Genomic DNA, 15,281 nt, shown 5'->3' on the forward strand with positions numbered 1-15,281 from the left:
TTGAAAACAGGGTGCAAGAGTGTTTTCTGATGCTATTGAGGCAGCGTTAGGTGGGTAAGAAAACTGCTAGCTTGTGGGGATTCACAGACTACACCTATTCCAGGCCACACCTAGAGTACTGTATACTAAAAGGTTAATAGTGGCCACAGGCAGAGGTGGAAGTGATTCTTCCACTACTCCTATTAGAATGAGCAGCAGTCTGGAGGGCAGTGTGCTGGGGAGTTCAGGGACTGGTGGAGTCATCATGAAAGAAATAAATAAATGGGCTGTGTTAGGGTAGCAAAGAATAAGTACAGGTATATGTACACCAATGCTAGAAGTATAGTAAATAAATTTGATGAATTTGAAGTGCTGGTCAAGACACCAAGGGCAGATATTGTTGGGATATGGTGTCACACAGATATTTGCAGTGCACAACTGGAATTTGGTGAGTAAAAGATGTACAGAAAGGATAGACAGGACAAGAAGGCAGGAGGGGGTTATGCTATTAATTAAGAAAAACAAAATCTAAGGAAGTGCATCCAGCTGACATAGATGAACAGTGCAATGTTGAGTCAGTTCAGTGTGACATGAGCACTCGGAAAGCAAAAATTAGAATAGGAGGGTGTTATAGTCACAATGACTAATGACTACAATGAACAATTGTATAGAGAAATAGAATGGGCAGTAAATCAGATTGTGTTATAATAGGGGAGTTTAACTTCCCAGATATTGACTGGAACTTGTAGGTTGGTCACTTGCACACTAGCAAGGCTTTTGTGGGTTTATTGGATGATTGTTTTCTGCAGCAGCATGATTGAGTGGCACCCAGAGAGGGTAATACACTTGACCTGGTTATCAGCAGTGTATAGAGAATTTGCAGATACAAATTTGTAAAGGAACCACTAGGGATGGGATACACTTAACTAGAGGGGTACAAGGGGTTGAAGTGATCACAGTGTACTGATGTCAGATTTACTTAAAGATATAATTACCATCGGGGATAAAGGGAAGGGTTTTTTGCTTTCGTAAAGGTGACTACAGTGGTCTCAGAGATTCTTTAAGTTCTATAGAGTGGGACCAACTGATGATGTTACCAACAGCAAATTCTAAATGGGAAGCATTCAAAGAAGTAATTTTGGAAGCTATTAAATGTTTCATACCTATTAAGAAATATTGTTCAAGGTTTAGGCCCAAATGGATGTCAGATGAACTTATGAAACTCGATGCAAGAAAAATGCATGGGATGCATATAAATTATCAGTTGACACAGAAACCTATGGCAGATATAAGCTAGTCTGTAATAAAGTCACAAAAAAAGGTTAGGCAAGCAAAGGCAGAATATGAGAAATCTTTGGCAAAGGGTGCTAAGAAAAACAACAACTAGTTCTTTATTTATGTAAATTCTAGAAGGAATGGGATGAAAAAGATTGGTTCACTTGATATTGATGGTTCGACTGTTGATGGTCCTGCTCAGATAGCTGATAATCTGAATGAGTATTTTGCATCTACATTCACACATGAGGAGTTAAGGAAGGAAAATTCCAGAAGTTTATCAAACAGTAACACGGTGCTTAATGATTTTGAATAAGTGAGAGAAGAGTGGAGGAGAAATTGTTGAAATTAAACATAAGAAAGGCATCTGGGGTAAATGGGTTCTATCCAGTTATATTAAAGGAGCCGGCAAAGGAAGTAAGCAAACCTTAAGCCATACTTATGAGAGTATCCTTAAAGTCAGGGGAAGCCCCCACGGACTGGAGATGTGCAACTGTATCTCCAATTCACAAAGGGGGATCTAAGGGTGACATGAGTAATTACAGACCAATTTGCCTAACTTCTGTTCCAGGGAAAATAATGGAGTCACTGGTTAAAAATGCATTGCAGGATCATTTAGACAAGACTGCAGTAATAATTCAGACACAACATGGGTTTGTTAAGGGAAAGTCTTGTCTGAAAAATTTAATTGGTTATTATTATCATTTTTTGGTTTTTAGGAGCATTAGCAACTAAGGCCATATTGCTCCGGGATATGCGGTGGTCATTCCCTGACCTTTCCGCATCCTCCGTATTAGATGGTGAAGGGGTCGAACCCCGGTCTAATCACGAAGCGTGTGCTACGCACTGCTGCTCCTTTCCACCTGACTACGGAAGCGCCCAAATTTAATCGGATACTATAATGTGGTTACAAAGGAACTGGATGCAAAAAAATAATTTTGATATATACTTGGATTTCAGGAAAGCTTTTGACACTGTTAAGCATGGAAAACTATTGTACAAATTGGAGCAGTATGATATTTAGGCAAATTACTGCAATAGATAAAAGGGTGGTTGAGTGGGAGAAGACGGAGAATGGTAATCAAAGGACACTGCTCTTCGTAGACTAATGTTATTAGTGGAGTCCCTCAGGGTTCAGGGTTGGACCAACCGTTGTTTTATTTATTTATCAATGATATTGATGAAGGTATATCAGGCTTAATGTTTAAGTTTGCAAATGATACAAAGGTTGGCAGGGTTGTTAATGGCAGTAATGGCAGTGCGCTACTGCAACAGGATCTAGAAAATTTGGAAAGATGGGCTGTTGGCAACTGAAGTTTAACATTGACAAATACAAAGTACTGCATATGGGTAGAAGTAATCCCAGAGAAACGTACCAACTGTGTGGTACTACACTTATTGTGGTATAAAATGAAAAAGATCTTGGAGTAATTGTGCAGTCAGATATGAAGTTCTCTGAGCAATGCAGACAGGCTGCCACAGCAGATCATGGGGTATTGTCAATGATATTGAGGAATTTTGCTAGTAGGGAAAAGGAGGTGATTATCCCTTTGTATAAGGCAATGATCAGGTCACGCCTTGACTACTGCTTGCAGGTCTCGAGGCCTCATTTTAGGAGGGATGTAGAGTTGCCAGAATGAATACAGAGAAGGGCAACAAGACCTGTGAATGGAACAAAGGGTGCTGTTATGAAGAAAGGATTGAGTTCTGCAAATTGCAGTGGCTGGAGACTAGGCATCTGTGAGGTGATCTGATTGAGGTGTATAAGGCCTTGAATGGTTTAAGCAACCTAAATGCTGATGGGATACTTCTGCTTTCTCAGATTACGAACCTGAGGGGGAACATAGATTCAGAGTGAGGAAAGACAGTTGTAGAATAGATGTGCAGAAATTTGTCTTTAGCCAGTCGGTGGTTAATTACCAGAACAAACTTCCATCTGTTGTTGTGGAAGTTGATAGCTTAAACAAATTCAAACAGAAACTGGAGAAACTTTTAGAGGGAATGGATGTGTGAAATTGTTTGTTTTTTTTTTTTTTTTGGCTTACATAAGCTCATACACTTGCTTTCTTACATCACATGCCTCCATTACTAGCACTACTACTAAATGCAAATCACTGCATACGGAGAAATGTATCAACTAGGTGGTGTTACACTCAGGGTAGTGGAGAATGAAAGAGAATGAGAATGGAGAGTAATTGTGCAATCAGATATGAAGTTTTCTGAGCAGTGAGAACAGACTGAGAGTAGGTCACGGGGGTCTCGTCAATGATATACAGGAATTTTGCTATAAATTATCCCCTTGTATAAGGCAATAGTCAGGCCACACACTAAGTACTGCGTACCAATCTAATAGCCTCATTTTAGGAAGGATGTTGAGTTAGTTTGGTTGGTTTTTTTTTTTTTTTTTTTTTTTTAGGAGCATTAGCAACTAAGACCATATTGCTTCGGGGATATGCGGTGGTCATTCCCTGACCTTTCCACTTCCTCTATATTTGGTGGTCACGGGCTCGAACCCCGATCTAATCAAGAAGCATGTGCTACGCACTGCTACTCCTGCTCACCTGGCTACAGAGGCGGCATGTTGAGTTGCTAGAATGAATACAGGGTAACAAGCTGGTGAGGGGGAACAATGGGGTGCTCTTACGAAGAAAGGCTTAAGTTCTGCAAATTACAGCATCTGTAGATTAGGCACCTATGAGGTGATCTGATTGAGGTGTATAAGGCCTTGTATGGATTGAGCAGGCTCAGTGCTAATGAGATTCTTCCTCTTGCTCAGATTACAAATCTGAGGGGGCATAAACTAAAATCGAGGAAAGATAGTTGTAGAATAGATGTGCAGAAATTTGCCTTTAGCCAGCGGGTGGTCGATTGCTGGAACAAGCTTCCATCTGTCGTTGTGGAAGTTGATAACTTAAATAAATGCAAGGAAGAAGCGATCAATCTTTAAAATGAGAAAAATTTTTTTTTTGGCCGATGCAGTATAAGCTTGCTTTCTTGCATGATATGCCTCTACTAATGCTAATGAAAGCTCATCGAAAGAAGTTCTAAACACAAATTTTTAAAGCAAAAAATAGAAGTCAACTTATATGTCGGAATATACGGCAAGTTGTTTTGTGTTAATAAATTTTAATAATAATAATATTTTTTTTTTTATTATTTTTTTTTTTTGTCCTCGCCTTTTTCCCATTATATATGAGGTCAGCGTTTTTACTGTTTTAGCATGAAATCTTTTTACGGCTGGATGCCCTTCCTGATGCCAACCCTTACCCTTTATCCGGGCTGGGGATATGCAGTGGTCATTCCCTGACCTTTCCGCATCCTCGGTTTTTGGTGGTCACGGGCTCAAACCCCGGTCTAATCAGAAAGCGTGTGCTATGCACTGCTGCTCCTGCCCACCTGGCTACGGAGGCGCCAATAATAATATTTAATAATAAAATAATATTCAATTTGTAAACTTGCTTTTTAAATTTTTTTTGTACTTCATTTGCTTTTGTGTTTAAATGCATATCCTTAACGTTTAGGGGCATTTAGTGTATTGTATTAATCTTGTGATTGTTATTAAATATATTATTATTATCAATATACTAATTTCAATATTTTATTCTTGTTTCATTCAATATCCATTAATAAAAAATATAACAATAAAGTAAAAAGAAAGACAGTTGTTGGTAGAATTGCCACCCTCCCTGGTATTTTATCGCTTGTTTTGAAAAATTAAAAATGAAAATATGTCCAGAATTTTTCAGAAATAATGGGTAACATGTTGAGCTTCCCCCACTTCACTTTTTGTGGTTGGATTAACAGAGAAGGGCAGAGCCCATGATCTGTGTTTGCATTGGGGCCAATTTGCTCTAGTTACACACTGTCTCCAATGTTCAGTTCTTTCCCCCTTTATTTTCCTCTTGCATATTAATGACCTTCTTCCATTGACTGGAAATCCTATCCATTGTTTTGGTAATGATGACAGCACAATGCATTCCACTTCCAATTTGAGAGAAAACTTGCTCTGCAAAAAAACACAAATTTCTCAAATGTCCAACTACCACTTCCTTAAATGCTGATCTCCAAGTAATTCTCCAATGGGACAAAGATAGCTTATATCACTTATATCTCTCTTATATCTCTCATATTCTTATATCTAGCTAAGAATAGAAACAGGTGCAGGTATACTTGCGTGTACACCAATGCTAGGAGTTAAGTAAATAAATTTGATGAATTTGAGGTATTGCTCAAAACATCAAAGGCAGATATTGTTGGGATATCAGAGACGTGGTGCCACACAGATATAAGGAATGCAGAACTGCAATTTGGGGAGTACAACGTCTACAGAAAGGATAGACAGGATAGGAAGGGGGGGAGGGGTTATGCTGTTAGTTAAGAAACACATAAAAACCAAGGAAGTGAAGCCAGTCGACATCGCTGGACAGTGCAGTGTTGAGTCAGTTTGGTGTGACATAAGCATTGGGAGATCAAAATTGCGAGTAGGAGTGTGCTATAGGCCTAATAACTCTGATGAGTATAATAAGGAACTGTACAGGGAAATAGAGTGGGCCAGGGCCAGTAAATCAGAGAGTCTTATAATGGGGGATTTTAATTTCCCAGATATTGACTGGAATTTGGGGGCTGGTTACTCACACACTAGCAGGGCTTTTGTGGATTTATTGGATGATTGTTTTCTACATCAGCATGTTCGGGAGGCAACTAGAGGGAGTAATACTCTTGATTTGATTATCAGCAGTGATTCTTCAGGCATTAAGAATCTGCAGATAAATGAACCACTAGGTGGCAGTGATCACAGTGTGCTGAAGTGGGATTTACTCAAAGAGGTAACTACCATTAGGGGTAAAGGGAAGGGTTATTGCTTCTGTAAAGGCGACTGCGATGGACTGAGACAGTATTTAAATTCTATACAGTGGGACCAACAGCAAATTCAAAATGGGAAGCATTCAAAGAACTTATCTTGGAAGCTACTAGGCTTTACATACCAACTAAGAAATATTGTTCAAGGTTTAGGCCAAAATGGATGTCAGATGAACTAATGAGGCATATGGCAGAGAAGAAAAATGCATGGGATACTTACAAATTAACACATGACACAGAAGCCTATGATAGATACAAGTTGATATGCAACCAAGTTACAAAGGAGGTTAGGCAGGCGAAGGCAGATTGCGAGAAATCCTTGGCAAGGGATGCAAAGAAAAACAGCAAAGAGTTCTTTACTTATGTAAACTCTAGAAGGAAGGAGATGAATCAGATTGGTCCACTTGATATTGATGGATCAACTGTTGATGATCCTGCTCAGGTAGCTAACAAACTAAATGAATATTTTGCATCGACATTCACACATGAGGAGTTATTCAGCAAGGGGAATGCCAGAGGTGTATTCAACTCTAGCAGTAAGCTACAGAATCTTGAAATAACTGGGAGTAAAGTGGAGGAGAAACTGTTGAAGCTAAACACAAGAAAGGCACCCGGGGTGGATGGGATCTATCCAGTTATATTAAAGGAGGCAGCAAAGGAAGTAAGCAAATCCTTAGCCATAATTATGAGAGCTTCCTTGGACTCAGGGGAGGTACCCATAGACTGGAAATGTGCAAATGTGACCACAATTCACAAAGGAGGATCAAAGGCTGACACAAGTAATTATAGACCTGTGAGCTTAACTTCTGTTCCAGGAAAATTAATGGGGGCACTGGTTAAAGAAGCACTGCAGGATCATTTAGACAAGACTTCAGTTATAGCTCAGACACCGCATGGTTTTGTTAAGGGGAAGTCTTGCCTGACCAACTTGATTGGATACTATGATGCAGTCACAAAAGAACTGGATGCAGGGAATAACTTTGATATTATATACTTGGATCTTAGAAAGGCTTTTGATACTGTTGCACATGGAAGACTGCTACACAAATTGGAGCAGTGTGACATTGGAGGCAAATTGCTGCTATGGATAAAGGAGTGGTTGAGGGGGAGAAGACAGAGAGTGGTAATCAATGGACACTGTTCATCGTGGACTAATGTTATTAGTGGAGTCCCTCAGGGCTCAGTGTTGGGTCCATTATTGTTTTCTGTATTTATAAATGATATTGATGATGGTATATCAAGCTTAATGTCCAAGTTTGCAGACGATACAAAGGTTGGCAGGGTTGTCAAGGACACTACTGACACTATGCTGCTGCAACAGGATCTGGAAAGGTTGAGCAGATGGGCTGAGAGGTGGCAAATGAAGTTTAACATTGACAAATGTAAAGTACTACACATGGGAAACAGCAACCCCAGAGCAACGTATCAACTCTGTGGTACTACACTGACAGTGGTAGAGAATGAAAGGGACTTGGGGGTGGTTGTGCAGGCAGATATGAAGTTCTCTGAGCAGTGCAGACGGGCTGCAAGAGTAGCTCATGGAGTATTGTCAATGATATACAGGAATTTTTCCAGCATGGATAAGGAGGTGATTATTCCATTGTATAAGACAATGGTCAGGCCACACCTAGAGTACTGTATACAGGTCTGGAGGCCTCATTTCAAGAAGGATGTAGAGCTGCTGGAACCAGTACAGAGAAGGGCAACAAGATTAGTGAATGGAACAAAGGGGTGCTCTTACGAAGAAAGGCTTAAGTTTTGCAAATTACAGTGTCTGGAGACTAGGCACCAGCGAGGTGATCTGATAGAGGTGTATAAAGCCTTGAATGGTTTAAGCATGCTCAATGCTGATGGGATTCTTCCTCTAGCTCAGAAAAATCACCTGAGAGGGCATAAATTCAAATTGAGGAAAGACAGATGTAGGATAGACGTGCGGAAATTTGCCTTTAGCCAGCGGGTGGCTGGTTGGTGGAACAGACTTCCATCCCTTGTGGTGGAGGTTGATAGCCTAAATAAGTTTAAGGCTCAGCTGGACAGGTATTTTGAACGAATAATAGAGGGGTGAAGTGGAAGTGGGTGTTTTTTTTTTTTTTTTTTTTTGGCTGATGCTGCATAAGCTTGCTTTCTTGCATCAAATGCTAAAAAGGATTCTTCTGCTCCTGTGTTTATCTTTGATACTCAGATTTCAAGACAAGATCATATATCTCTATTAGGACGCCTAATTTTTCTTGGCATAAGGACATCACAAATATTACTTCCTCTGCATTTTAAAAAACTAGGTTTTATCCTTTGCTCTTGGCATAAATTTTCTTGTGAATAGATATTCACTCTGTAGAAATCTCAAACACACTCTAATATGGAATATTGTTCTGACCTCTGTAGCACCCCTGGTTGACACTACCCCCCCCCCCCCCCCCCCCCCGTAACCACTCTCTCAAGCTTCTAGACTCCATTCAAAAGTTGTCAATTAATTAATGACCTGTCTCTTACAACAAAATCTCTTCGCTCTCTATCTCATAGAGTTCTGTTTCTGCTGCATGCCTTTTCTATAGATATTTCCTATCTCATAGAGCACTGTTCTAAATTGGCTTCTGTAATTGCCCCCTCTCTTCCAAATCAGTCCGAACATGTACCTCAACCAATCAATATCACTTTACTGTCCATCTCTGAACTCACAGAATTAACTTTGCTTCCTCATTTATCCCTTCAACTTCCATTTTTTGAAATAATCACCTTCAATACGTATTTTCTGAAAATTATACAATGTACAGAAATTCAAGTCTAATGTTAACAAGTATCTTCTCAACACATTGAGCTCACATACATATTACTTAATACTACTGGTTTATACCTTTTGTGATTGGGGTTTTCATTTAAAAAAAAACAATTCTTGAACTAAGTACTGAGTAAATACTATGATGAAAAAGAAAGGGAAAAAAAGGTCTTCCACTGAGTTGTCACTGGAGGAATATTTTGCTCCAAGAAAGATGGGGACCTGAGAAGACTGAAGATATAAAGTATGATTTCATTGAATAATTTTTAATATTCTTCTAGTGATCAAAATACTGTATATCAGGGATGGGCAAACTTTTTTTTAGCTTTCTACAATATTTAGGATTATTAAAATGCTGTATAATGAAAAATTCTCATAAACAGTTTTATATTATTTATTGTAATATTTATACATACTCACACATATAATTAATTTCATAATAAGAAAAAATAAAATAAAAATTCAAGATAAAAATTACAAAAATACAATTATAACAAAATTAAATAAAAAATTATAATTTCAAAGATTTTATAAAACATTAATAATCTTAAATTTTCAATTATGCATTGAGATAGGTTTCAATAAATACCGTCATAAAAATAAAATGGTAAATCCGCTCCAAATTATTTACTTTTATTCACTGACATTTGTCGTTGAAATGCACAATGCACTTCCCCTGCAATCACATTCTGCAAAGCTGAGAGTCTGGGAACCATTACTGACTGCGTGCAAGTCTATGACTGCTTACCAGTGTTGACAGAAGAAGCTATGCTTGCTTACTGTTTGGCAACACTGCTGCTTACTTGAATCGTGATATATGGCACAAATTCAAATTATTCATTAGACATCACGCAATCAAAATATTAAAAACAATTCAAAAACAGAAAATCTAATAAAAATTACAATAAACATAATTTCATGATATTATGTATATTCTGCGGCAGGCAATTCATTATATATATATTTTGAAAACGATAGCAAGTCAGGTTACGCACATTCGTGGGCACGTCTGTATATTAAAGTCATTTGATGGGGATGCAAAGATAATACTGGATACTTCCATGTATGATGCTCAACTCATAACTGCTTAAGCAATATCAAAATTTTTGTCTGATTTTTGATGTTCAGGAATGAATTATCTATTTATAATATTATTGTGTTCATGAGAAAATAGTCCTCAATACACGTCTTTTTGATTAATGCCCAGCCTCAATAGAGCCAATTAAGGGTATAAATTGAGGGATGCCTATATTCTTTAACTATGAGGTGATATTGAATCCTGTGATTAAAATCTGAGTTGATTGAATTATTAGTTTAACATAACACAGAATGTAAAAAAAAACTCTCAACAAATGGACAACTAAGACTCTTAATTTATGCAAACTCCTAGATGACTACTGGTATAACAAAAAATGTCTGGGTAAGCAAGTCAGGGTTTTATTCATTTCATTTAATCAATGAGATGAAAAAAGCTCCTATGTTTAATGGATATTCTTCAGATTGGTGTAAAGTCAGAAATGGGGTTCCCCAAGGATTGGTTCTCGGACCACTGTTGTTTCTAATTTTCATAAAAGCCATTGACAAAGAAATAGAAGACACAATGTTAAAATTAGCAGACAATGTAAAGATTTGATGCATTGTTAATGATCAGTACCAAGCAGTACTGATCATTAACAATACAGATCATTAACATATTTCAAGAATGATCAGAAAAGTGGCAGCTATGTTTTAATGCAACAAAATGTAAGGTTTCACACTTCAAGAAATGGCAACCCCAAATTAACTTACACATGGTGGGGTTGAATTAAAAACAGTAGAGGAAGAAAGGGACCTTGGAATAACAATACAGGTAGATATGAAGTCTCTGAGCAATATAAACTAACAGCCAGGAAAGCTAATGACATCCAATCAATGATTTATCAAACAATATCTTTGTCATATGGAGGTCATAATCCCACTGAATAAGGCAATTGTAAGACCACATTTGGAATACTATATCCAAGTATGAAGATCACCTCTGAAAAAAAGACAATGGGCTTCTTGATAGGGTTCAAAGATGAGCAACTAGAATGGTGAGATTGGCAAAATGGTGGCCATATGAGGTAAGACTTCCATTATGTAGGCTACAGAACTTGCCAACTAGGCATCTTAGAGGGGTCCTGATTTAGGTTTATGAGGGTCTGAGAAGGGTTAATAAAATGAACAAAGGTGGAATTTTAAATTGTTACAGGGGAAAAGGTTTAGTGTAGATTGTAGGAAGTTTTCTTTCAGCCAGTGAGCTTTTGATTACTGAAGCAAGTTGCCTCTGCAGGTAGTCAAGGTGACAGTTTAAAGAATTAAAAGGTCAACTGGATAGTTACCTACATGAGCAAAGCGCATAATTTATACTTTGTTATTCACTTTTTTTTAGGGCAGTGTAGCAGAAATCTGTGGCTTCCTTGCATTATATGACAAATACTTAAAATTAAATATTAAATACATCATTCAAATATCAACATCAAACAGCTGCTATGACTTATAAATGTACTTACATGCTAAGGCAGGTGAATATGGGTTTCTCCTGAAAGCATGCTTTACATTATTTGATTTAACAAAAATGACGAAACCACATACTATTTAAAAAAAAAAACAAAAATAATTAACAAAATAAATACTTATAAAATTACAATAATTTTATAATAATAATTATCATATATACAAAGTTGAATTTATTATAAAATATTTTGGATATATATACAACAATTGAAATGAAGTAAGGTAACATCAAATGCACATGAAAACATTATGAAATGTATTATACTGTGCATATTATTTCATATCAATAGCATAATTAATAAAGTTATCATATCAAAACATTGTAAACACGCAAATGTAATCTAGAATTTTTTGCCATTTTTAAACTTAAAATTTAGGTTATTTACTTATGAAAGACAGTTTTTACACTGAGAAGCATTAATATTCATTTCTTCTCTTGATTATGGAAGACACAATAATGTCTTCCATAATAATATTAGTTACTGTTAGTTAACTGTACTCAAATATGGCAGGATATACTCGCTAAGGTGGGAGAGAGGGAGAATACACCCAAGTTCCACCATGTTTAAAAGGCCTATGATAATTTTGAAAACACTGAAACCATCATCCTGAATTCCAAAGTTATATATATATATATATGGATAAAAATAAATAAGTAAGGTATGATAGATGCACCAAAACGTGCCAAGCAGCAGTAAAGGATACAAAAGTACATTACATATGTAAGAATATACAAGTCTGATAAAGTTTGCACAGATGGAGGTGAAAAGTACACAAATTGCCGAGGACTAAAAGAGTAAGGATAGTAAAAAAAAAGAAATATTGTAGGTTTGCAAAAGGCAAAAGAATGCTAATATCCTAAAAGTTATGATGAATTACGAAAATCACAGGCTGAATTGCAAAGCCAAATAGAAGTGAGGGAACTGTAAAGTAAAATGATTAATACTAAATGATTAAACAAATAAAATAAAATAAAAAATAAAAGATCGTAAAGCTGTTATCAGATATGGGTGGGTAAATTTAGTTGTAGGTCGAAAACATGGATAGCAAAAATGCAAAATCTGATGCCAGTTGAAATAAAAATTGATACATGGTCAGGTATTTCATCAGGGGACTACACCTGGTCATGTATCAGAATTGCGTTTATATACTTGTCCATAACAGTGGAAGAGAGGTGAAGAAAAAAAAAAAGGCCAAAAAGAAAAAGAATAAAATTAGCACATTCTCTTACAGTATGGACTACCTTGTCCATACTGCAAGAGAATGCAGTTGTTGGTGCATCAGCAACTGAAGATAATGCACTTATTTCTGTCTTATATCTTCCTTGTTTAGTTTTCTAGTGACAGGCGTTTGGATAGCGTGATATTTATTATTAATTTTAGGAAAACAAAAACATCATCCATACCTTGACGGTCTCCTAGAACACCGTAATGTTAAATTATTGCAATTATGGAACTGAGAGGAAAAGGCAGTTTTCCCATTCTCCTAGATATATAATATTCAATGATGATATCCTTCTGTGAGTGGACATAAATAGTTGCTGCATTGTGAGGCATTATCTTTTTTGTTTGTTCTCCCCACATGAGTATCCACTGTCCTTTAAGGATCTGTTTGATAATGGTTTTTATGGTTAATATAATGTGTACTGAAATTAGGTGAGATCATATTTGAAGTACTTTTGGCCACCAAATCTACCTGTACATTTCCTGGGATTCCAACATGACCAAGGATCTAAAAAAAAAAAAAAAAAAATTATGAGCTGACCATGTGCATGAAGTTCTATTAACTGTGCCCAAATTTTTTGTAGAAGTGAATGACTGGAGGAGTGTGTACACTGTAATGCATTTACAGCACTTAACAAATTGGTATATATGACAGTTTTAGTATATGGGCTTCTTTTATATTCTCCAAAGCAAATAGGATACAATACCATACAACTCTGAGGTATAAGTAAAGCATTCTGAGGGGAGCTGTTTTGGAGATGATGGCATTTGGCAGGACTACAGTTGAACAACTTTTTGCCAGTGTCAGATCCAAATGTGTACAGCTAAACAAAACTTCTAAACTGAGTGGAGTGGGCCAGATGTAATTGCCTAATGTTGATATCTGGAAGGTTGTTCTTTCCCCATTTCTGAAAATGTCTATCAATGTATTGGTGACATTTGCCAACCACAGGAATGTTTACCAATTCAGTATGCTTTTAAATGTTAGCGTACCTAACATTTTTTTCAATGTGGATTTCTGTTTGGATTGTCTTTTAGACAAACTGATTATGCTTGCTTCATGAAAGATACTGTATACAGCAGATTCTACAGCTCTCCAGAAATGCTGAGTCAAATTTTTGTTTATAACAATTGTGCTGCTGTTCTGTTGAAACTTGGCTATCAAAAGCATTTTCAAAACTACACCAGAAAGAAGTCTAAATTATTCTTTTTACTCATTTGGTTGAATATTCTATGACACTCCAGCAGTGCTATAAGGAATTACTAAAATTTTAAGAATGACTTGGAATAAATTGTTTCATACTTTCTTAAAAATAATAAATGCACAAGGCATTATAGGCTAGAGATTGGTAATTCATTAAGAATATCAGTGATATACCACCATATTATTCCATACCAATAAAAAACTACAGAAGTAGTGCAAACAGCATCGTTAAGGGCTTGTTGGTAAATCAATGCCATTTACATTAATTCTGTAGTTTTTTTACTACTACGGAAAAATACGTGATATATCACTAATTCTTAGTGAATTACCAATCCATAGCCTATTAACATCTTGCGCGTTTATTCTTTTTAGTATTATTACTATGCACACCAACTGGTATCTCTCATATTGTGGAGTTATAGTTCACAACTGGGTTGGCATGATTACAACACTGGGGTACCTACCTGCCCACCTGCCTATAGGCCAACAAGCCTTGAAACGGTGCCACCTGGGTGGTGATATCCCCCGAGAATAAGTAACAATAGTCTTCTCCGTTAGCGAAGTGTTACTTATTCGAGATAGTGCAATAATGGTAACTCGTTATGAAGGCAGTCACGATATGTGAAAAAGCAGGAATTCTTTGCAAAAAAGGGAGCGAAAGAGATTTTTCAGAAAAAGTAACATTTTTTTAGAGCTCATACTGCAACAGAAATTAAATTTCACTGACAACATACCACATTTTATATTAACTCTAGGAACATTACTGATAGTTAATTTAAACCTATATCATATGCCTTGCGCATTTAATCTTCAAATACTGTATCATTCTGTACACCATTTGGCATCTCTCGTATTGTGGAACCACTTTGCAACTGTGATGGCATGTTTGCATTATCAGAGTATCTGCCCACCCACCAATAAGCCAACAGCTTTGAAACGATGACCGTCTGGGTGGTGGTGGTATCCACTGAGAATAAATAACAGTAGTCTTCTCTACTAGAGAAGCATATTCATTCAGGTATTGCACTACTTACTCGAAGCAGTGCAATACCTGGTATCTCATTGTGAAGGTAGCCACAATATGAGATACAATTAAAAACAATGCCTTCACACTACATACGTAGTTTAATTTATGGGTAAACTATGGTGTATCTACACCGATATTATATAGTTAATTTAATCCCATGTCATATTATGCCTTACGCATTTAATCTTCAAAAATTTAAAGCATACAGTAATACTATCAATATTAAATGTTATGTTCTTGTTTATAACCCAACACAACCACCAGGTACCAGAGGAGTTTACAATAAATGATGAATACAACTGTTAATCGTATTTAGCGGTCACGGGCTTGAACCACACGCTACTGCACTCTCAGTTCTGACTACTTGACTACATATGTCAAATCTACATATGTCTCTCTCTCTTC

General features: G+C 36.8%; 1 protein-coding gene across 1 annotated transcript in view; it reads right to left on the minus strand.

Moving 5' to 3' along the window:
* The window catches only part of LOC150084603 (delta(14)-sterol reductase TM7SF2-like), a 152,102-nt gene that overhangs the window by 28,116 nt on the left and 108,705 nt on the right, over positions 1-15,281 (minus strand). Inside the window, exon 9 of the mRNA XM_090376303.1 lies at positions 11,419-11,499. Within this exon, the coding sequence (XP_090232429.1) occupies positions 11,419-11,499 (81 nt within the window). The remainder of the gene's footprint in view (positions 1-11,418; positions 11,500-15,281) is intronic.

This window comes from Mastigoproctus giganteus, chromosome 6 (genome assembly GCF_048544385.1).
Source record: "Mastigoproctus giganteus isolate SK-2022 chromosome 6, ASM4854438v1, whole genome shotgun sequence".
Taxonomy (NCBI): domain Eukaryota; kingdom Metazoa; phylum Arthropoda; class Arachnida; order Uropygi; family Thelyphonidae; genus Mastigoproctus; species Mastigoproctus giganteus.